General features: G+C 44.3%; 1 protein-coding gene across 1 annotated transcript in view; it reads left to right on the forward strand.

Moving 5' to 3' along the window:
• The first annotated feature begins 8,467 nt into the window (after positions 1-8,467).
• LOC130493497 (keratin, type II cytoskeletal 6C-like) overlaps positions 8,468-24,702 on the forward strand; it is a 28,091-nt gene continuing 11,856 nt past the window's right edge. The window contains exons 1-6 of the mRNA XM_056867252.1: positions 8,468-9,138; positions 12,188-12,402; positions 15,176-15,236; positions 16,523-16,618; positions 19,353-19,517; positions 22,777-22,902. Coding sequence (XP_056723230.1) covers positions 8,548-9,138; positions 12,188-12,402; positions 15,176-15,236; positions 16,523-16,618; positions 19,353-19,517; positions 22,777-22,902 — 1,254 coding nt within the window. The 5' untranslated portion in view covers positions 8,468-8,547. The remainder of the gene's footprint in view (positions 9,139-12,187; positions 12,403-15,175; positions 15,237-16,522; positions 16,619-19,352; positions 19,518-22,776; positions 22,903-24,702) is intronic.

Genomic DNA, 24,702 nt, shown 5'->3' on the forward strand with positions numbered 1-24,702 from the left:
TCTTGAAAGCTTTTATACTGGAAATCATGTCAGTCTTTAAGGTGCTACTGGACACAAATCTTGCTCTTCTACTGCAGTCCAACATGACAACCCATCTTAAACTACACATACTGAGTCAAAGATCTGGCAGCAAGCTAATGGAGCCTCAGGACGTTTTATTTATTGATTTACAGCATGTCTCATCCCCCTTCCTTGATGAGACCTAATGTAGATTACAGAGTTATAAAACACAATGCCAAAGATCCGGAGCTAGCAATACACACAATGAACAATGCAAGAAAACTGGATCACACAAACTAAAGAACAATGAAATTTTTAAAAAGTATACAACCTCACATAAACTGGATTTCACATTGAGAGAATACAGCACAGTCAGTATAATGCATTCAGTAAACAATGGAGTGCTCTGACCTGGATATCCCAGGCTAGCCCGATCTCATCAGATCTCAGAAGATAAGTAGGGTCAGCCCTAGAGTTGCCAACCTCCAGGTGGTGTCTGGAGATCTCCCACTATTACAACTGATCTCCAGGCAGCAGAGATCAATTCACCTGGAGAAAATGGCCGCTTTGGCAATTGGACTGTATGGCATTGAAGTCCCTCCCCTCCCCAAACCCCACCCTCCTCAGGCCCACCCCCAAAATCTCCAGGTATTTCCCAACCCGGAACTGGCAACCTAGTCAGCCCTGGTTACTGCTTGGAGGGGAGACTGCCAAGGACGTCCAGGGTTGCTATACAGAGGCAGGCAATGGCAAACCACCTCTGTACGTCTCTTGCCTTGCAAAACCCGTGAGAGCTAGTCATAAGTCTGTTGCGACTTGATGGCATTTCCCACCGCCAATAAAAATGCAGTATAAAGGAGTAGGAGGGAGAGCAGCCTAAAAATGTCACAGGGAATTAAATTGAAACCATATTACCCAAATAGAAAATGCCCTTTCCTACAAAACTCCGTTTTCCTACAAAACTGCATCCCTGTTCCCTTTCTGAAAATGCCCATTTTAAACATTTTATGAAATGGCGGACAAGTGGGAGCCTTTCTTACTTCATCAGGTAGGCCGTTCCACCGGGTGGGGGCCACAACAGGTGCGGAACCTTCCCCCCAACTCCAGTTTGATTTTTTAATAAGTTTCTATTTACCTCAGGCAAATGACAGTTTGAAGTAACGCCAGTTTGGAGCCGTGAAAAAAATGTGCTCCCCGAGGTGCTTTTTGGTAGACCCACCTGCCTGTGATGCCTTCGCCCACTTTCGGCAGCTTCTGACTGATTGCCTGCCGGATTACTGCCTTGCTGAACACTCAGCTAAAGCATCGCTGCAGGCCAGGGTGGATTCGTCCCAAACGAGGAGATTAATTTCCTGAAATCTCTCTATCAAGGAGTGGGTCTCGTGCCAGTTCTTTAAACCAACTGGCACTGTTGCTTAAGAAGGAAAGTATAGGAGCACTCAGCATATAGCATCAGAAGACGTTCATAAGAGGAGGTTGGGGGTATATCTCCAGGATCCTGAGGATCTTAGGGAGGAAATTGTGTATTATCCACAAACACATGTAAGGAAGCCCCAGTGGGTTCGTTAAACGAAAAGCCCCCTTAGGAGAATGTGGTTTTGGGTGGAGGAGCAACGGAGGGGAAAGGGTTGGTAGCATGCTCAACTATTTTCCCAGCTGGCTGTTGCCCATTCAAAATTACCTTCCTGAGTGGCTATTTCCTCCGCCACCTCAGAGTCCCAAACGCATGTCTGCCTTCTTAACCACACACACACACACACATATGGGTAATTCACAGTGGGCAGCCGTATTAGTCTGTCTGCAGTAGTAGAAAAGGGCAAGAGTCCAGTAGCACCTTAAAGACTAACAAAAATATTTTCTGGTAGGGTATGAGCTTTCGTGAGCCACAGCTCACTTCTTCAGATACAGCTAGAATGTGAATCCATCTGTCTTTAAGTAGAGGAGAGTGAATTCAGACAAGCATTAGTATGTAAATGTTAACAGTATGTAAATGTGAATAGCAGGTGTGATGGGATTAGGTGTGGTATGCAGGAGAGTCTGTGATGTCCAGGGGAGAGATGGGTGTGGAGAAATCCATAATGCTTGTCTGCTATTCACATTTACATACTGTTAACATTTACATACTAATGCTTGTCTGAATTCACTATCCTCTACTTAAAGACAGATGGATTCACATTCTAGCTGTATCTGAAGAAGTGAGATGTGGCTCACGAAAGCTCATACCCTACCAGAAAATATTTTTGTTAGTCTTTAAGGTGCTACTGGACTCACACACATATGGGAAAGGGAATGATTTGAAAAGGAGCATTTTGAACAGAAAAATAATGGGGAATAGGCTACATATCCTTCTGTCCCCCGCTCTTTCACTCAAAATCGTAGCCTCTCAAGACTGTACTGTATTGTATTGTTTAAAAATGGCTTCCTTCCATCCATTTGGACGTAATGTGTCATTTGCCCCTTATCTTTTGTTTTTAAAAGACACATTTCTTGCTCTTGTGGCTGCATTAAAAAAGCTCAAAAACATAGCAGTAATTCCCGGCGATGTCTTAGAAACCAGAGGGTCCTTCCTAACTCTCGTCCCTGTTGTATGACTCTGCTTCAAAAGCCAAGAAGCAGCTAGTTACTCCTTGCTACTTTAAAAAAAAACGAAAACCTGGATCTTAGATACACATGATGGAGAATTTGCATCGCTGAACTTACCTTGGTGCAAAATTTGGATTTTGTTTTTGTGCTACACTGTTCAGCTGTTCCTGTATTTATATTGTTATTCTGTCTTGCCATAAAGCTTGAGTGGTCCAACTGAATTTGATGCATGCTTTGTGCTGATTCATACTTGGTTTTGATTTTATATCCAAGGGAAAATAAGCAAAATTGTTCACTGATGGTCACATTTGGCCTTCTCCAACAAAGGAAAAAGCAAGACTGGCCATGCCAATGTTCTTACTAGTAGCATTTACTATTTATATAACATCATTAACATACACAGTGCTGGACAGAGTACAAAAAGACAACCCCTGCCCTGAAAAGCTCACAATGTGGATGATTGACAAGTTATAGCCATACAAAATACAATACAGAGACTTATGCCTCGTATGCCCCCCCCTAATCTTCCCATTGCAGTTAACACCTTTTATTCCATCTTGTGCCTTCCATCTGCTCGCCTGGGTTGTTGTATTGTGACTCGTATGTTAGAGGCGCCTAGGTAAATTAGTATAATGATTATGATTTTTTAGGGCTATTTTAAAATGTTTTAATGCTTTTATTGATTAATATGACTTTTATATTCTGTAAGCCGCTCTGAGCCTGGCTTTGGCTGGGAAGAGAGGGGTAACAAATGGAAATAATAAATAAATATTATGATGTGTTACACTGTTTCCAGCCCTGACCTGGATGGCCTAGGCTAGCCTGATCTCATCAGATCTCAGAAGCTAAACAGGGTCAGCCCCGGTTAGTATTTGGATGGGAGACCACCAAGGAAGTCCAGGGTTGCTGTGCAGAGGAAGGCACTGGCAAACCACCTCGGTTAGTCTCTTGCCTTGAAAACCCCCCAAAAGGGTCTCCATAAGTTGGCTGCGACTTGACGACACTTCTCTCTCTCTCTCTCTCTCTCTCTCTCTCTCTCTCTCTCTCTCTCTCTCTCTCACACACACACACACACACACACACACACACACACACACACTACACTGTTTCCATGTTATTGTAGCACTTAATACATTTTTGCACTTTGTTGTCTTCAGTCGCTCCAGTGCTGATTTCCAAACCATTAGGTATAAGTACAGAGGTGTCTTCTTTGTTAGTAACCTCCAGCTACTAGCTGGAGATCTCCTGCTATTATAATTGATCTCCAGCCGATATAAATCAGTTCACCTGGAGAAAATGGCTGTTTTGGCAATTGGACTCTATGGCATTGAAGTCCCTCCCCTCTCCAAACCCCACCCTAATCAGGCTCTGCCCCAAAAAAAACCTACTGCCAGTGGCGAAGAGGGAGCTGGCAACCTTATTCATTGGCTATGAGAGCCAGTGTGGTGTAGTGGTTAAGAGCAGTGGTTTGGAGAAGTGGAGCTGAGAAGCATCCTGTTCGAGCAAACTCAGTGCATATGGACAAAGGGAAAATTTCTTCAGATTGCCCACATAGGCATTACTTAGATATGAAAGGGAATGGGAAAAAACAGATGCCCAAAGGCACATGCCAGGCAAGTCGGAAGAGAGAAACAGTGTGGAGGTGTTTCTATGCTAATGCTAGAAGCCTCCAAGCAAAAATGGGGGAATTAGAGTGCATGATTTTAAGATAAAACATAGATATAGTGAGCATTACAGAAACCTGGTGGAGGGGAGAGAACCAGTGGGATACAGTCATTCCCGGTTACAAACTGTATAGAAATGACAGGGAAGGGAGTATTGGAGGGGGTGTTGCTATGTATATCAAGGAAGGCATAGTGTCTAATAAGCTAGAGACCATAAAAAGGGCAGACTCATCCACAGAATCCTTATGGGTGACGATTCCGGGCCCCAAAGGAGATTTAGTACTGGGGACGTTCTATCGGCCCCCTGACCAAATGGCTCAGGGTGATCTTGAGATGGAGAATGAAATTAGGGAAGCATGTAAAGGTAACGAAGTAGTAATAATGGGAGACTTCAACTTCCCTCATATTGATTGGATAAATGTATGCTCCAGTCAAGCCAAAGAGATAAAATTTTTAGACATCCTAAATGACTCTGCCCTCGAGCAGTTGGTCATAGACCCAACCAGAGGGGAGGCGATCCTGGATTTAATACTCTGTGGTGCTGCCGGTGACTTAGTGCGGGATGTGGATGTGGTTGAGCCAGTTGGCAATAGTGATCACAATGGCATCAAATTTAATTTATATGTAAGTGGGAAAGTGACTGGGAAATCTCACACAATTACCTTTGACTTTAAAAGAGGGAACTTCTCTAAAATGAGAAAACTGGTAAAGAGGAAGTTGAAAGGAATGGTTAAGAGGGTTAAATCTCTTGAAAAGGCTTGGGGGTTACTCAAGTCCACATTACTAGAGGCTCAGCTAGCTTGTATACCGCAGGTCAGGAAAGGTAGTAATAAGTCCAAGAGGTCACCACCATGGCTAATGGGTAAGGTGAAGGAAGCAATTAGAGAAAAAAAGTCTTCCTTCAGAGTCTGGAAGGTTTGCCCAAACGAGGCGAACAGAAACAAACACAAACTTGCACAAAGGAAATGCAAGCAGATAATTAGAGATGCAAAAAAAAGATTTTGAGGAACTTATTGCTAAACACATCAAAACAAACAATAAGAAATTATTTAAGTATATCAGGAGTAGGAAACCAGCTAGGGAAGCGGTTGGACCATTGGATGACAGTGGGAGTAAAGGAACTATAAGGGAGGATAAAGCGATTGCTGAAAAACTAAATGAATTCTTCTCATCTGTCTTCACTGTTGAAGATACAGGGCAGATTCCTTCTCCTGAACAGAGATTTTGGAGAGGGGAAAATGAGGAACTGAGGCAAATAGTGATAACAAGGCAGGAAGTCTTAGAACGTCTAGGCAAACTGCAAACTAACAAGTCACAGGGACCAGATGGTATTCATCCTAGAGTTCTTCAAGAACTCAAATGGGAAATTGCTGAACTTCTAACAAAGATATGTAATATGTCCCTTCGATCAGCCTCTGTACCAGAGGACTGGAGAATGGCCAATGTAACACCCATTTATAAAAAAGGTTCCAGGGGGACCCAGGAAATTACAGGCCAGTTAGCTTATGTCTGTTCCGGTAAATTAGTGGAAAGCATTATTAAAGATAGAATTGTCAAGCATATAGAAGGGCGAGGTCTGCTGGGCAAAACCCAACATGGCTTCTGTAAGGGTAGGTCCTGTCTCACTAACCTATTAGAGTTTTTTGAAAGCGTCAATAAGCATGTGGACAGGAATGAGCCTGTGGATATTGTGTATTTGGATTTCCAAAAAGCTTTTGACAAAGTCCCCCACCAAAGACTGCTAAGCAAACCTCATAGTCATGGGATAAGAGGACAAGTCCTCTTATGGACTGAGAGCTGGCTGAAAAATAGGAAGAAGAGAGTAGGAATCAATGGTCAGTTCTCACAATGGCAGGATGTGAGCAGTGGGGTGCCTCAGGGATCTGTGTTGGGACCGGTGCTTTTCAACCTGTTCATCAATGACCTGGAGTTGGGGTTAAACAGTGAAGTAGCCAAGTTTGCAGATGACACCAAATTATTTAGGGTGGTTAAAACAAAATCGAACTGTGAAGAGCTCCAGAAGGATCTCTGCATACTGGAAGAATGGGCATTAAAATGGCAAATGAGATACAATGTGAGTAAGTGTAAAGGGATGCATATTGGGGCAAAAAAGCTCAACTTCACATATACACTGATGGGATCTGTGCTGGCAGCGACAGACCAAGAAAGGGATCTTGGGGTGGTAGTGGATAGCTCAATGAAGATGTCAACCCAGTGTGCGGCGGCTGTAAAAAAAGGCAAATTCTATGCTAGCCATAATTAGACGAGGAATAGAAAATAAAACTGCTGATATCATACTGCCTTTGTACAAATCTGTGGTGAGACCACACTTGGAATACTGTGTACAGTTCTGGTCACCACACCTAAAAAAGGATATTACAGAGCTTGAGAAGGTGCAGAAAAGAGCAACCAAAATGATTAGGGGACTAGAGCAACTGTCCTATGGGGAGCGGTTAGGACGCGTAGGGCTGTTTAGCTTGGAAAGAAGGCGGCTGAGGGGAGACATGATAGAGGTCTATAAAATTATGCATGGTTTGGAGAGAGTGGACAGGGAGAGGTTTTTCTTCCTCTCCCATAATACTAGAACACGGGGTCATCTGCTAAAGCTGGAGGGCAAGAGATTCAAAACAGATAAAAGGAAGTATTTTTTCACACAACGCATAGTTAAATTGTGGAACTCCCTGCCCTAGGATGTGGTGATGGCTGCCAGCTTGGAGGGCTTTAAGAGGGGAGTGGACATATTCATGGAGGAGAGGGGTATTCATGGCTATTAGTTAGAATGGATACTAGTCATGCTGCATACCTATTCTCTCTAGTATCAGAGGAGCATGCCGCCTATTATTTTGGGTGCGGTGGAACACAGGCAGGATGGTGCTGCTGCAGTCATCTTGTTTGTGGCTTCGTAGAGGCACCTGGTTGGCCACTGTGTGAACAGACTGCTGGACTTGATGGGCCTTGGTCTGATCCAGCAGGGCCTTTCGTATGTTCTTGTGTTCTTATGACTCTAATCTGGAGAACCTCCACATGAGCTGCAGATGCTAATGTGGTAAACTGGGTTGGTTTCCCCACTCCTCCACATAAAGCCAGCTGAGTGACCTTGGGCTAGTCACAGCTCTCTTAGAGCTCTCTCAGCCCCACACAAGGTGTCTGTTGTGGGGAGAGGGAGGGATTGAGATTGTAAACCGGTTTGGTTCTTCCTTAAGTGGTACAGTAAGTCGGCATATAAAAACCAACTCTTCATCATCATCATCATCATCATCATCTTCTTCTTCTTCTTTTATCTGTGAGAGCTCAGCCTCACAGGGGCACAGACTAGAGTGCATGCAGTACTGGGTAACCTGATGATTGAGGAATGTAGAATGGCAAACCACCTCAGCTTCTCACTTCCTTGAAGGCCCCTTGCTGGAGTCAACATAAGTCAGTTGCAACTTGATGGCACATGTACATAATTAAGTGTAAATTTGCATTTATGAATTTAAATCAACATTAGGGTTGCAAATGTCCTCTGTTTTGAGGTGTTCTTGATTTTGGCTATCCTTAGCTGGCCACCCTACCAAGAACACCGTTGACATCCGTTGTTCTTCAGCAGAAAAAACTCAGGTTGTGTTGAGAGAAAAAAACATTCATTCCAACGACAGCAACTGAATTAGATTTTCCCCCTCAGGCAGCTACTGAAAATAGCCTGGAGCTAAGAAATGTACTTCTTCTTGTTCCAAAAAGAGAGTTGGTGGTTGAAGAGACATACTAAGAACCAAAATTATCTCAAGGCCCCTTCATGATTCATTATTATCATTGAGGAGTGATAGATTTCAAGCCAAGGATAGAGCTTTAAAAAAACAAAAAAAGGATGGGGGAGGGAAATGAACCTTTGAAGTCAGATTCTGAAGGACAATCATGCTCAATTAAAGTGCATTTTTTTTAAAAAAAACCTCTTTGTTGAGATGCAATAATCGTATTAAGTTTAGGTGTGGTGTTGGTGGTGGGAAAATTAATTTGTTAACGTGTACATTTTTTTTGCCATAAAAGCCTGCAAGCCAAGCAATTTTTGTGTCTTGCTTCACTTCAAAGAAACACTTCAGATCGTTGAAAAGTATTTTGTTGCTGCCAGATCTAACCCAACCCAATAACGATCTAAGTCTTAATTAATTGCCTAATTCCAACCAAGCCCTGCTCTTCACATATACGTATAAATAGAGGGGAGGCCAAGGTGCCACCTCAGAGAGGGGTCTGGTGTCCTTCTCTCTCTAGCTCTCTTGCTACTTCTTTGCTAACTTCTTCTGTATCTTCTGAATCAAACACAATGAGCAGGCAGTTCAGTTCTAAATCTGGGAGTGGGGTCAGGATTTCCAGCGGCTACACCTCTTCCAGCATGGGCATTCCTGGTGGGACTAAAGGAAGCTTCAGTTCAGTTTCTTTGTCTCGAGTTGGGAGAGGAAATGTAGGGGTAGGAGGTGGCTTTGGTAGTAGAAGTCTTTACAGCCTAGGGGGTACCAAGAGCACCTCCATCGGTACTGGCAGTGGAGGCTTCTATGGTGGTAGTGGTGGGTTTGGTGGAAGTGGTTTTGGTGGTGGGGGATTTGGTGGCGGGGGAGCTGGAGGTTATGGAGTAGGAGGTTATGGAGCTGGAGGATACGGAGCTGGAGGTGGAGGATATGGAGCTGGAGGATATGGAGCTGGAGGATATGGTGGTGGCTTAGGAATTGGGAGTTTTGTTGGAGGTGGAAGAATGGGCCCCATGGTTCCTCCTGGGGGCATCCAACAAGTGACGGTCAACTCCAACCTCATGTTGCCACTCAATCTTGAGATTGACCCAGAGATCCAAAAAGTGCGGGTGCAGGAAAGGGAGCAGATCAAGACCCTCAACAACAAGTTTGCATCATTCATTGACAAGGTGAGTCAATTATATTGATGGGTTTTGTGCCAAGGAGACTTGTGGTACAGGGTAGGAGAGAAATAACCCATAGGATAAGGATGCAAGCCCATTTTCACTGGTAAAATCAGCTTTCAAAGCCTGTCACAGAGAATTTATCCAAGGGAATTTATGCCCATAGATATTATGGATTTAGGTCATGTGTGGTTACCTGATAGCATGACTGTGGCAAGAAGGCCTGGCTATGATTTGTGGCAAGAAGGCCTGGCTATGATATGGAGCCAGGCCTACATTTCTCCTGGTCTCTTACAAGAGGCTCACTACCTGGCTCAGAAGGTTAAAAGGAAAGCCACTCACACCATGGGGAAGATAATGCATATATACACTAGAGTATTTGGAAGAGTGGCATTATATAAAACCTTCTAGGTTTGCCAACTTTTCAACCAGCCACTGCAGCTGTGCCTTTAGGAACACCTCCATGTGCAATATGAGCAGCAGAAGATTGTTATCATGAGACCTGAGAAAAATTTTAACTGGTGCTCTCTGTACCTCAAGCTGCTCTTAAGGGCAGAGAAACATACCCCGCTGTTTTTGATGGTCAGTTGGCAGTCTGACCTGCACAGAGCTCCCAGCAGTGCAAATAAGAGAGCTGATCGTCATGGAATAGCACAGATTAGCTGCAGAATGTAAGTTTTCTGAGGGCCTGAAGGTAAAAGCTTTTAAGGAAAATGTTACCTTATTCAAACGTGGGCATTTTCTGATTCCCGTTGCCCTGGTTTTATTCATTAGGCACAAGAGCAAGCAGGATTTTCTTTCTGGAGTGTTGGCAGCCAGCCTTGTGGCAATTGTGAGCCGTTTCTTGCACAGCAAAGGCCAATTGACGCTCCTTGATTTGTAGCTCTGTCAATGGCTCTCTAAAGCCTGTTATTGTAGTGAAAGGCTTACCCATCATCTGTACAATGCAAGCGATGGAGAGCTTGCTGCACATTTCTTAAGGTATGTTTCAAAACGACCTTACAAAGCAAGAGGGAGAAGCCAGGACAGAATGGATTCACACAGTCACCGTACCCAGCGTGTTTCAGTGAAGGCCAAGGATTGCAGTCTCTTCTGTACCTTGAAGGTGCTTCCAAAGAGTTTTAGGTGACCACATGAGAAGCCCAGACTATTGAAACCAAAACACTTTGGAAGTATCTCCTTTGATACAGAAGGACAGACATTTGTCCCCTCAATAAAGGCACTGACTGCTCTGCACGGGGCGAAGCACAGTGTAATCCTAGACAGAGTTACTTAGACTGGAGTGACTCCACGTGGGACCGCACTGCCCAATTGTATCGAACAGTGTGTGCTTTGCTTAGAATTCACATTCTCTCTTTGCTCTTTTTTGAGGGTGGGGCTTTCTGGTGCCGCCGCCCCCCCCCCAGCACATTTTTTCTTTTTATGTTTCGAAATGCAACCTGCTGGGACAGCAAGCCCCTGTTTCAAATTGCCTCTCTGAACTCGTTCAGCAGATTTAGGCAAGCGACTGTACTTTCAGCCCCTGCTGCCACTGCACTACGGAGCCCCATGGCGCAGAGTGGTAAGCTGCAGTACTGCAGTCCGAGCTCTGCTCATGACCTGAGTTCGATCCCGACAGAAGTTGGTTTCAGGTAGTCAGCTCAAGGTTGACTCAGCCTTCCATCCTTCTGAGGTCGGTAAAATGAGTACCCAGCTTGCTGGGGGTAAAGGGAAGATGACTGGGGAAGGCACTGGCAAACCACCCCGTAAACAAAAGTCTGCCTAGAAAACGTCGGGATGTGACGTCACCCCATGGGTCAGGAATGACCCGGTGCTTGCACAGGGAACCTTTACCTGCCACTGCAAAGTGGGGATAATAGTACCATGCTACCTTGCAAGACTGTGGTCAGGATTGCAAAGATAATGCCAGTGGCTTTTGGGAAAACTTGAAACACCCGTGCCATTTTCACCATCCCTGAGCTTATTTCAACTAACTCAATAGATCTACTTATCACTTTTAAAAAATATTGCACTTGAGGTCCCTGGTTCTTCCCTCTTCTATTTTATCCTCGCCATGGCTCTGGGAAGTAGGATATGCTGAAAGAAAGCGACTGGCCCAGGATCACCCTGCAGGCTTCACAGCTGAGCAGGAATTTGCCCTTGGGTCTCCCTGCTGCTAGTCTGACCCTCCAACCCAGTGATAATCACTCAGTGGCTCAGGACAGAGTTAAATTGGGAAACTCCCTGCCCCAGGATGTGATGATGGCTGCCAACTTGGAAGGCTTTAAGAGGGGACAAGTTCATGGAGGAGAGGGCTATCCATGGCTTCTAGTCAAAATGGATGCTAGTCATGATGCATACCTATTCTCTCCAGGATTAGAGGAGCATTCCTATTATATTAGGTGCTGTGAAACACAGGCAGGATAATGCTGCTGCAGTTGTCATGTTGTGGGCTTCCTGGAGGCACCTGGTTGGCCACTGCGTGAACAGACTGCTGGACTTGATGGGCCTTGGTCTGATCCAGCAGGGCTTTTCTTATGTTCTTGTTTTCTTATGACATGCCACTTCAAAGCCTTTCTCTGGTGGGGCTTGTGGTTGGCAGGTGGCTTCCACCTTGAAACAGCCATTGCCAAAGAACGGGGAAGCTGCGAGCCTCCCTGAAGGGCTGGCCTCAGGCCAGGGATGAAAGTAAACGTGGCTCTTCTGGTTGATGGTAATCGTGAATGCGGCCCTTTGCGAGCCACAGAGTGTCGACCACTGCTCTAACCACTATACCACACCTTGTGGTGGTTACTGTGGTTAAGGTAAGGTTCTGCAATTTTTGCAGTATCTGCACTGAAATCGGAGCCATGGTTCCTGAGCCTTTGTGTCATTCCTGGCTCATTCTAACATGTGTCGATCTTGGCTGCCGTTGAAGTACAGAGGATTTCGACGGCAGATAGTGTGCTTGCTTGCCTCAAAACTACCATGAACCAGTCCTAGATGCGTCCCTTTGAGGTTGTCTGTGTTGACCTTTGCGTGGTTTGGCTCCAGCTGTGCTTTTGAGGCGACTTAAGTGTCTCTCGATGGATTTCAGGTGCGGTTTCTGGAGCAGCAGAACCAAGTTCTTGAAACCAAATGGAATCTCCTGCAGCAACATGGCAGCACGGCCACCAAAGTCAACATTGAACCCATGTTTGAGGCTTACATCAACAACCTCAGGAGGCAGCTGGATTCCCTGGTGAATGACCGGGGAAAACTGGACGGAGAGCTGAGAAATGTACAGGATCTTGTGGAAGATTATAGAAAGAAGTAAGTGGGGAGGGTGCCGAGGTGCATAGAGACATGTCATGCAACACTGGTAGAGTCCCAGTGCAGGAGCATGGAATGTACCACCTCAGACTGTTGGCAGTAGAGTTGCCATTTGTCATGCTCCCTTGAGGGGGGGGGGATGCTCCTTACAAGTAGAAAATGAGCATTTCCTGAAAAAGAAGGAGTTGGTTTTTATATACCTACTTTCTCTACCACTTAAGGGAGAATCAAATTGGCTTAGAATCACCATCCCTTCTCCTCCCCACAACAGACACCCTGTGAGGTAGGTGGGGCTGAGAGACTGTGACTAGCCCAAGGTCATCCAGCTGGCTTCATGTGTAGGAGTGGGGAAACAAATCCAGTTCACCAGATTAGCCTCCGCCTCTTATGTGGAGGAGTGGGGAATCAAACCTGGTTCTCCAGATCAGACTCTACCGCTCCAAACCACCGGTCTTAACCAAGACACCATGCTGGCCCTCTAGAAAGAACCGAGCTCAGGGGTTCTCAACAAGGGGGGAATTCCCCCCAGGGGGGATTTTAGGGTTCAAGGGGAGGAGAATTGGGACCACTAATCAGCAAATATGCACATTATTTGGAATGCACCTTTTGAGTTAGACTGTCTTGGGAAGAGGGGAATTATATTCTGACCAATGGTGAAAGGGGGGAATGGAGCAAAAAAGGTTGAGAACCACTGTTCCAGCCCATCTATTTTTCTGATGTTCTTGTTTTCACCATGCTGGGCACACACGCACCCCCAATCTGAAATGGAGCAGCCCACCTCATTGCTGTACCGGTCGATCCAGCAATGAGAATGAGGCCGAGCCTGAGGGCCTTTGTATCAGACAAGGATCTCTTGATTATTCTGGCATGGACTCCGGAGACCGGAGATGCTTCCGTTCCCCATTAAAGAAGGGAGGGCCTTTGTAACAAGTCTTTAGAGGGCTGTAAAAAAAATTGCGAAACAGAGCAATAAAATCCGGGGAGTTGTAATTAGCATCATATATAACACGACAGCTCATCCCATTAAAAAAAAAAAAAGTTTGAGATGTGCCAGAAAAAGATGTGCCATTTCCTACAATGTTCTTAACAATGAAGGCAGTCCTGCTCAGAATGAGGAAGGGGGCTTTCTCCCAAATAAGAGTACACAGCTACCAAAAGATGTCTATGGAGTATTCTTCACGGAGATTTGCTGCTGTTTCGACGCTGATTTGCGTCGGAGTCAAATTTTGGTTATTCACTGCAGATCCGTGTCCCCCCCACCCCCTGAGCAAAATAAGCCGGGTTAAAAGAGAGGCAATCCAAACCACTTTTGAGACGATCTTTCCTGTGGATGCATGTTTTGTTGCGCGGATGCCCATGAAAAAATGTTTGCTTCGCTCCCCGGGACGTCTCCTTTCTCCTCCCCCAAGAACGGTGATTGGCCGGGGGAGTTTTGTGCTCGGGCAAGAATACCGCCCCTTTGGCTGCCTGCCTGCCTGCCTAGAATCCTGGCACTTCTCTCCCTTCCGTCCCCGCACGCCTTCCCTGCCCCTCGCCCGGGATGGGCCTTGGAGCTGGGCCCACACCTCCAAGCCCAGGGGGACGTCGGACGGACGGCTCCAGGGGGAGACCGGCGGGGCCACGCCATGTGCTCCTCGCGCGCTGGTGGTGGTGGTGGCAGCTCAGTCTAGGGCAGCTGGACCCGTGTGGGGGATGTTCAAGGGAAGGGGCTGTTGGCCCCTCTGCCCCAGAGGGGAGGGGGGATTTTTGAGAAATCGGATGGGAAAAATGTGCATCCTGAGAGCGGAAAACCCAAGGCAAAACTCCCTCCCATCATTCTTCTGAAGAGGGGCGGCCAGCCTGCTCTTATCTCCCTCCTCTCTCTCGATGCACTGTGGCTGGATCATGGCCGGCGCGCAATCCAGGGGCCTTCTTTCCTCTCCCCCCCCCCGCTATGCACACTGGCTGGATCGGGGCTGATGTGCAAGCTAGGAGCCCTCCTGTCTCTCACAATGCAATGTGGCCGGATCATGGCCAGCGCGCAATCCAGGGGCCTTCTTTCCTCTCCCCCCCCCGCCCCCCGCTATGCACACTGGCTGGATTGGGGCTGGTGCGCAAGCTAGGAGCCCTCCTGTCTCTCACGATGCAATGTGGCCGGATCATGGCCAGCGCACCATCCAGGGGCCTTCTTTCCTCTCCCCCCCCATTCCCACTTTCAGCTAAACACTTCTCTGGGCACATGGATTCCCTGCCCCCCCCCCCCAATCCTGTCTATCATTAAAGGGCAGGGCAGAGACTGGCCAAAGGCTCAATATAAAGAGATTTGGTCATCAGTAAATAGAATATAGTGAGCCCCGTGATGTAGAGTGGTAAACTGCAGTTCTACAGTCCGAGCTCTGCTCACGACCTGAGTTCGATCCCAACAGAAGTCGGTTTCAGGAAGCCAGCTCAAGGTTGACTCAGCCTTCCATCCTTCCAAGGTCGGTAAAATGAGTACCCAGCTTGCTGGGGATAAAGGGTAGATGACTGGGGAAGGCAATGGCAAACCACCCCGTAAGCAAAGTCTACCTAGGAAACATCGGGATGTGATGTCACCCCATGGGTCAGGAATGACCCGGTGCTTGCACAGGGGACCTTTACCTTTACCTTTTAAAATAGAATATAGATGAGATTATAACATCACAAGCAGAAATGTGGAAACGGCATTTCTTACCATTCTTTTGATGCCTAAACTTGGTTGTTCTCCCCCCCCCCAAAAAAAGTTACAATCCACTTGCCTTTCTATCCCTAACAGATACGAGGATGAAATCAACAAGCGCACGGCAGCGGAAAATGATTTTGTCGGCATCAAAAAGGTAATAGTCTGTATTCCTGGTGGGTAGCTGGGTTGCTCTGTTGTCGCAAAATTAAACAACGTCTAAGTGGTACCTTTAAAAACATTTATTTCAGCCTAAACTGAGTCAGAGATTGCTTCATCATCAAATGCATGCAGAGTTCAACCATTAGGTAGATGTATTTATACTCGAAGCTGCAGACAACAAAAAGGTGTGTGTGTGTGTGGGGGGGGGGGGAGATATTACAAAGGGAGGCCAGTTCCAAACTATATCCAATCAAAAGGATTAACAGCTCATTCAGAGTAGGTTAGGATCTCTCCCAACTATTGTCAGGCAAAGAAGAAAGAATACAAAATAGATCTAGCGCTGGGTAGCTGTACTAATTAACATCTGTAAAGGGTTGGATATTCTAAAATATTAGCACCTAAGTGTGAAATTACGATCCTTGCTGAGGCCTGGTGAGGAGATAGCATCGGACTTTTTGATGAATGCTACTTCAGCAATTTCCCATTGGATTCGCCCTCTGAAGTTCTTTCATAGATAAATAGTGACTTTTAGATCGCTATTTATTGAAAGATGCTTAAGTACAAAAAAAAACCACCACAGATTTTTATTCTCCCAGCTCTATTTCCAGGGAGAAATAACTTTTTGATTAAGCTCTTAGGGAGTGTATTAGAGGAGGAAATGGGATTCAAAATGGAGGTCATTCTGCCATTCTCCAGATGACTGAATTATCAGTCCTCTCCTATGGCCAAGGCTGAACTCTCCTTTTAGTCGTTACTTGTCTCCACTGGTAGCAGCCAGAGAAGATGCTTTCACATTTTACATCCGTTTAAAGGAAGAGATTCCCAGGGTCTTTAGCATATGGCTAACTGAGTGATCTGTGGAGCTTTTGTTCAGACTTTGTGTCTGTCACAAGCTCACCAGGTATCCTTCAGCCAATTGGCTTTGAAAGGTTCTATATTTCAGCGCTCCCTCTCTATCTGCAATATGAGTACAATAATACCATTCTGCATTACGGGATTGATGGAAAGATTATGGAAGTAATACATATGAAGCACTCAGTAGCTGCATGAGAGCTAATAAGAACTCCCATGTATGGAGGAAGTATACTCTGCATATAAAATCCTGGGGACAGACAGTAGGAGATGACTTTGCTTGGAAATGCTAAGAAGCATTATGGCTACCCTCACTGAAAACAGTATATTGGGTTAGATGACTGATTCAGCCCTGATTCTTCTTCTGTTCTCAGCTGCTGCTGCTGCTGCAATGTTTTAACAGAATACAAATTCATTACATTATTTCAGGATGTAGATGGTTCCTTCATGAACAAAGTAGAGTTGCAAGCAAAGTCCGATGGCCTTAATGATGAATTAAACTTCCTAAGAGCCCTCTATGATGCGGTAAGTGTTTAATTTCAACGTTCTGTTTTATTTTTTAATTGCTATCTTGCAAAAAATTCTCAGCCAAATTATTTTTGCTTTCACACACTGAATAATGCACTTCCAATCCACTTTCAGTCCACTTTAATGATTGTTTGCAAGTGGAGTTTGCCATTTCATACAGTAAAATCTAGCTGCCAAGCGCATTGAAAACGGATTGAAAGTGCATTATTCGTCATGTGTGAAAGTGCCCTAGGTCCCATCACACAGATCAACCATGTAGCATTCTGTGAAGGAATCTTGATCCACAGCAATCAGCCTAATGAAGAATCAAGTCCAGGGTATATTGGACTTTGATTGATGTTGTGTGTGTGTGTTAAGTGCCGTCAAGTTGCTTCTGACTCATGGCGACTCTATGAATCAAAGTCCTCCAAAATGTCCTATCTTTGACAGCCTTGCTCAGATCTTGAAAATTGAGGGCTGTGGCTTCCTTTATTGAGTCCATCCATCTCTTGTTGGGTCTTCCTCTTTTCCTGCTGCCCTCAACTTTTCCTAGCATGACTGTCTTTTCCAGTGACTCTTGTCTTCTCATAATGTGACCAAAAACGATGTTGCAAATTTTTTTGGGCAGTCCACGGTATCCATAACACCACATTTCTAAGGAATCTACTTTCTTCCTATCAGCTTTCACAATGTCTAACTTTCACATCCATAAGAGTAATAGGGAATATTATGGCATGACTTAACTTAATCTTGCTGGCCAGCGACACATCCTTACACTTCAGAAACCTTTCTAGCTCCTTCATGGCTGCCCTTCCCAGTCTCAATCTCCTTCTGATTTCTTGGCTGCAGTCTCTCTTTTGGTTGATGATGGAGCCAAGGAATAGAAAGTCCAACAATTTCAACTAATTGATGTTAGTTAGATATTTAGGTATTTATACCACACTTTCCTCCTCAACAAGGACCCCACAGTGGCATACAACATTGTTCTCCCCTCCTCTGTTTTATCCTCCCAACAACCTTGTGAAGTAGGTTAAGCTGAGAGGGAATGTAAATGGCTAGCCATGCATTGCATCTCATAGCCCTTGCCCTACAGTTTGCACAGAGAGGACCGCTGAGAACATCACTTTTATGAATAAGCGAGTGTGACTGGCTCCTTGCCAGACTTGTGAACTGCTATTCAGATTCTCGAATGTGATCTTTCAGAGGCCCATCAGGGGGCTAAGTCTCAGCGCCACTCTTTCATCTCTCTCTACGCGCAGAACTGGGAATGAATTATGCTATGATTGTGGACTGCCAAAAAAACAAATCAGTGGGTTATAGATCAAATCAAGTCTGAATTGACCCTAGAAGCTAAAATGACTAAACTGAGGCTGTCATATTTTGGTCACATCATGAGATGACAAGAGTCACTGGAAAAGACAGTCATGCTAGGAAAAGTTGAGGACAGCAGGAAAAGAGGAAGACCCAACAAGAGATGGATGGACTCAATAAAGGAAGCCACAGCCCTCAATTTACAAGATCTGAGCAAGGCTGTCAAAGATAGGACCTTTTGGAGGACATTGATTCATAGGGTCGCCATGAGTCGGAAGCGACTTGACGGCATTAACACACACACACACACACACACATGATTGTGCCGCCCCCATTCATCTAGATCAGTAATTCCAGACCTTTTTTTTGGCGTACCTCTTAGCAGCTCATTTCCATAAATTGTACCCTTCATATTACCATAATGTTTGTAATTAATATAGTTGCTGTTATTTCACATTTATATGTAAATAAATAGTCCGATAATGGGATTAAAAAGCAATGGACTAATAAGGTGAACAGACATATTTACATTCAAAACTCAAAAGATACAATGAATTCAAGTAAATACATCACAGATTACCTTAAAATTACTTAATTAATAGATTACATTTGTTACTTTAATTAGACAAAATAACAAAGTGAGGGAATGGGGCTTTTCTCAAGGTTAAATAACGAAGAAAATGCGCTCCGCCTCTCATCATAACTTTCAATTACTTTCACAACTTTTGACTTGTATCTTGTCTTACGCTGTTGACGAATGTGTCTTTCCCCACCATTATTCATTTTTTTCGTGTATCCCTAAATGTCCTCATTTGTACCCCTGGGGGTATCCATACCCCAGGTTGGGAAACACTGATCTAGATGATGAGAGATTCTTTTTTAAATTGATGTATTTAGGGTTAGTGGGAGGGAAGGGGGCATGGTATAGCCCGATCTCATTAGATCTCAGAAGCTAAGCAGGGTCGGTAGTTGGATGGGAGACTGCCAAGGAAGACTCTGAAGAGGCAGGCAATGGCAAACCACTTCTGCTTCTCACTTGCCTTGAAATGCTTGGGTTGCCATAAGTTGTCCGCGACTCGATGGCACTTTATACACAAACATTTAGGGTTAGTACTGTACTGGTTCTGATTATTGTTGGCAATCAGAAACCAGATATTTCTGAATGGAGTGGGAGGCAGGAGGGCAGCAGACAGCGGCTACTGTGATCAAGTGCACACAAGGAGTCTGCATGTTCATATCAGTGATGGGTGAAGCACTGCACAGCTCAGGCCAGATATCATGCAAAAACCCTGGTTGAGTTAAGCTAACTGTGGTTAGTGTGATCATCTGAGCACAGTCCACTCAGTAACTATGGTTATATAGGGACCCTCAAACCGGAACCTGTTGTTCAATCAGTCAGTGATCAATTGATCACCTCTCAATCTATTGTTTTACCCTGCAGGAACTGGTTCAGATCCAAGGACAGGTCAGTGACACCAACGTCGTCCTCCAAATGGACAACAACAGAGACCTGAACCTCAGCAGCATCATTGCTGAAGTGAAAGCTCAGTATGAAGACATTGCGAACCGGAGTCGGGCTGAGGCTGAAGCTTGGTACCAAGGCAAGGTAAGGCACCAGTTGGCTTTCCCATTGCCATGTGCAATGGGAGGGTGGCCCACACCTGGGGTGCGGTTTTCTTTTCATCTGATAAGGAAGCCTGAGGAAAGTGAAATGTTCAAGTGATGCTGATCATCTCATTCTAGGAATTTTACACTGTTAGTCATCTATTTATTTATTTACTCTATTTTTATCCTGCACTACCTTCAAGGAGCCCTGATCTGGATGGCCCAGGCTAGCCTGACCTCATCAGATCTCAGAAGCTAAGCAGGGTCAGCCCTGGTTAGTACTTGGTTGGGAGAACAACAAGGAATACCAGGGTTACTATGCAGAGGAAGGCAATGGCAAACCACGTCTGTTAGTCTCTTGCCTTGAAAACTCTACTGGGTTGCCATAAGTTGGCCATAAGTTGGCAGGACTTCACACACTTCCAAGGAACTCAGGGTGGTGTACATCTGTCTCCCCTCCTCCATAACAACCCTGTGAGTTAGGTTAGGTTGAGAGAAAGTGACTAGCCCAAGGTCACCCAGCAAGCTCCAAGGCAGATTGGGGATTCCAGCCTGGGTCTTTCAGATCCTTGTCCAGCATTCTAACCACTACACCACACTGCAGTATGGAAGATTCTCAGAAATAACTCTCCAGGGGGCCCAGACATGTTGTTTCTTTTAGTTACTGAATTTTTTTTATATTTCTTACTTTGGTAATTGGCTTTCGAGGCAGCTCATGGCATGTCTTAGAATCAATCACAAATGTAAAACAATACAGAAGTAAAAATTAGAAAAATAAACCACTAAATTGAATCAGCTTCACATGAAATAAACTAAAGGCTACTCAAAGCTTGAAAAATGATATCCTTACTGGCATCTAGCAGTATAAATGTCTGTCCAATAGACATTGGGAATGAATTCCACAAATGAGGTGACACCACAAAGCTGGCCTTCTTCCCAGGAGCCATAGTCACCCACATTACTTATGAAACCACCTAGGCCATTTATGCATGGCTGCTTCCTCACAATCACCACGACGACTGTGGCTTTGCTTTGATTATATATTTGCATTTTCCAACCATCAGAGGTCACCTTGCTTTCCCCACATGTTTTTGCACATTTCCTCCACGTTTTCTGGATTTGTGTTTGGCCAGCGGTCAGAAAACACAGGGGAAATGCATGGAAACGTGCAGGGAGAATGAAGTGACCTCTGATGGCCGGAAAATGCAAGCATAATCAAAGCAAATCCCCGAAGTAGTCAGCAGGGTGACTGAGGAAACAGCCATGTATGAATAGCCCTAGAGACAGGCCTGTGACAGAGGGCTTAGCAGTGGGGCAAGTTCATATGGGAGTAGGCAATCCTTCAGATACCCTGGTCCCGAACGGCTTATGGTTTTATAGGTCAAGGATTGCATGGCAAGGGAAAAAACCGAGGATTGCTTATAAACATCTGGTGGACTCTAAAGTTAGAGGAGGCTTAGCACTACCTAACTTTCAACTTTATGCTGAAGCGGCCGCTTTAGTATGGCTAAAGGACTGGATGAACTTATCCAATTCGCGTTTGTTAGATCTTGAAGGTTTTAACAATATAAGTGGATGACATGGCTATTTATGGTATGGTAAAATTAAGATGCAAGCATCATTTCATAACCATATAATCAGGTCCTCCTTATTTCATATATGGATGAGATATAAACATATTCTTGAACCAGTAACACCGATGTGGATATCACCTCAAGAAATGTTGACATTACGCCCACTTAGATTGGACAAATTTATTACCTACCAAGAGTTAATTAACTGGGAAGGAAAGAAAAGCTCACTAAAAGACTTTCAGTTACTTAAAGAAGATTTACAATGGCTTCAATATCATCAAATTAAATCAGTATTTACACAAGATATGAAGAATGGATTCTCTAAAGAAAAATCACCTTTTCACAGGATGCTATTAGATAATAATACTCAACTGATTTCTAAAATGTATAATCTTCTTTTAACAATTTATTGTGAGCAGGAAATAATCAAACCAACAATGATTAATTGGGCTCAAACTGTGGGACATGATATTGCCCTAAATAAATGGGAAAGACTATGGGCGAAAGACCTGAAAGGAATAAATGCGCAGTCAATTCGAGAAAATATCTATAAAATGATGTATAGATGGCATTTAACGCCTAAGAAGATTGCAAAGATCTACAAAGTGACAACCCCTAAATGTTGGAAATGTAATAAAGAAGTTGGTTCTTTTTATCATATGTGGTGGACTTGTGACAAAGCTAAGGATTTTTGGGATATGATTTATAACGAATTAAGACTAATAGTACAAAAAAATATACCCAAAACACCAGAAATGATGCTATTAAGTATGATACCTGATGATTTGTTAAAACAAAGGACTTTTTTGATTTACGCGACTACAGCTGCAAGACTGCTTTATGCAGCAAAATGGAAAGGGGCAGACACTCCTGGGAAAAAAGACTGGACTATGAAAATGTTTGAACTGGTGGAAATGGCAAAACTTACAGCTATTTTAAATCAAAAAGACAATGTTCAATTTATGGGGGAATGGGAGGCTTGGATGAAATATTGTGAATATGAACTAGGACTGGGGAAAATGGAAGAATACCTTTTAATCTGATCTAGATGACATTGTTAACATAAAGAAACGTAATCAATTATATTGATATTATAATGTGATTGAAACCTAATTGAGATATAAGAATAATTAAGATCAGACCATATCACGATGGGATAGAATACTTTATTAAGAGGCGGACGGAGGTGATGGGGAAGTCAATAAATTTTCCTTTATTTTTTATTTTTATTTAGCATTTAAACAATTATAACAACATTACTTATGATTTAGTTTTTAATACTACGTATAATGTTGTTTGTTAACATGGAAAATTTATATTATAAAAACCAATAAAATTTTCAAAAAAAAAAAAAAAGGATTACACTCGGTTGTGCCCAGGGTCACAGTCTGAAATGAAATTATTGAACCATGGGGAAAATGCAGAATAGTTCTGGTTCAGCATTACAGCTTCGTCATGGACCAGCTGAACCTTCCAAACAGTCTTGATGGGCAACCCCCTGTACAGCTTATTTCCCAACCTGGATGCGACCATAGCTCGAATAGATTAAATGCAGAAACCACCGCCCAAGTAGAAGTCCTCAAGGGTAGGACAAGGCAAAATCACCTCAGTCATGTGCCCAGAGCACCCCAATAGATTGGAGACAGCGTAAAAGCACTCTGTTCCTAAGAAATGTCTTCACTATAGTTTCAGGAACTTCAGAGCACAGCCAGTTCTCATGGTGACGACTTGAAAAACACCAGGAATGAGATTGCTGAGCTGAATCGGCTCATCCAGAGGCTGAAGGCAGAAATCGATAATGTGAAGAAGCAGGTAAGGAAGACTATGTTCCATAAAGCAGCAACTACATTTCTTGCACATATGTATCCGTATATTTGCATGTTTCATGTGTGCTTAGTGTATGTTTCATGTGTGCTTAGTGTATGTTTCATGTATATTTGTATGTTTCATAGGTCCTTAGTGGAAATTACCCTGGTTCAAGGTCAGAGAGCATATTTTGCATGCACAGGTTCACAGCTTCAGCTCCTGGGATCCTGAGGATCTCAGGTGGCAGGAGTGGGGAAGACTAGGGTTGTGCATATCGATAAACATGAACTGAAAATAAACCAGAAATTAGGCGTTTCGGCAATATTCAGTTTTTGGTTTTACTGAACACCAAAACCTGGGGATCTCCCCGAAGCTGAATAGGTGATTCCTGAAAAAGCCAAATAAATATTCAGCTTATTGGTCCTTGTAGGTTATCCGGGCTGTGTAACCGTGGTCTTGGAATTTTCTTTCCTGACGTTTCGCCAGCAACTGTGGCAGGCGAAACGTCAGGAAAGAAAATTCCAAGACCACGGTTACGCAGCCCGGATAATCTACAAGAACCAATGAACTCTGACCGTGAAAGCCTTCGAAAATATTCAGCTTGTTCGAGTTCGGCTATTTGCCTTTGCTCAGACGCCCGGCTCTGTGCTTTCTCCCATTTTTCTATCTTTTTTTGACTGGTTTTGTTAGTGCCCCATAAAAATGGGGCCCTTTTGAGGTCGGGGTCGTGTAATCGGAGCCAACTTGGTCTGACCCACCATTCAGTGGGTTGATATAGATCAAGCATAAGGGATTTTTAAAAGACAGGGCTCACCAAGTCCTGACTGGAGGGATATACCCTCCAACTAAAAAGAACCGGCTTCAGCAACTGCTGACACCACCAGGCTTCTGAAGGAGTTTCCCTCACGTGCGGATGAGCAATCTCCTTCAGACAGCCCCCATGATAGAGAATTCAGATGGCTCCAATATCACCCCCTCCCTGAAAACCTGCTGTCAAACTGAAGGTCGCCCCAAGTAGAGGCTTCATTTCCCTGTACCGTGACCATCTCTTGAAATTAGATTTTTGATGACCGCAATAAAGGTCTGTTCACAATGTCATTTGCCGCCAAAAGAAATGTTTTCCGTGCCTTATTTTTCTTGCATTTAAGCTGTTTTCCTCAGTTTGGAAGCTAATTTGCATGGACATCGTGCTTTGCTTCCCAGATAGAAAGGGAGCCCCCAGACATTGAGGCGCCAGCCTGCTAATTGGCTGTTTCCGCCAGTCCTTGGCAACGCTGAACTTCTGAAACTGAAACCGATGAACAGCAAATGCCTGGAGGACTGGCCTTTGTGGGCTCATAAAATTGGACCCCCTGCCTCAAAGTTCACCAAACTTCAGTGAGTGCCTGAGGAGAGTCCCTTGCAGCCAAGCTGAATATTTGGTGACTCTACCTCCAAAAATGCCCCCACAGGAGCTTCGGGGGGGAAATCCTCATAGACTATAATGGACCCATTTTTTTTTTTTTTGTAAACCCGGTAATAAGCTGAATGCCGATATTTACTGGTATAGGTATTCGGCCTATTCTGAGTTTAACAAAAAAATCGGGCCCAATAAATCGAGCCCGAAATTTATCAAAAAAATTTTTTTGCACAACTTTAGGGAAGACCACTTTGTGTTTTAAACCTTGACAAATCATGGCCAGTGTTGACAAGATGCTGGGGAATTCATGGCGGGTTCTCACATGCTATTTTGATTAATAAAAGGGGCATTTATTAATTAGATCATTATTCTACCCCAAGAAACTCAGGATGGTGTACCTGGTCCCC

This window comes from Euleptes europaea, chromosome 1 (assembly GCF_029931775.1).
Source record: "Euleptes europaea isolate rEulEur1 chromosome 1, rEulEur1.hap1, whole genome shotgun sequence".
Taxonomy (NCBI): domain Eukaryota; kingdom Metazoa; phylum Chordata; class Lepidosauria; order Squamata; family Sphaerodactylidae; genus Euleptes; species Euleptes europaea.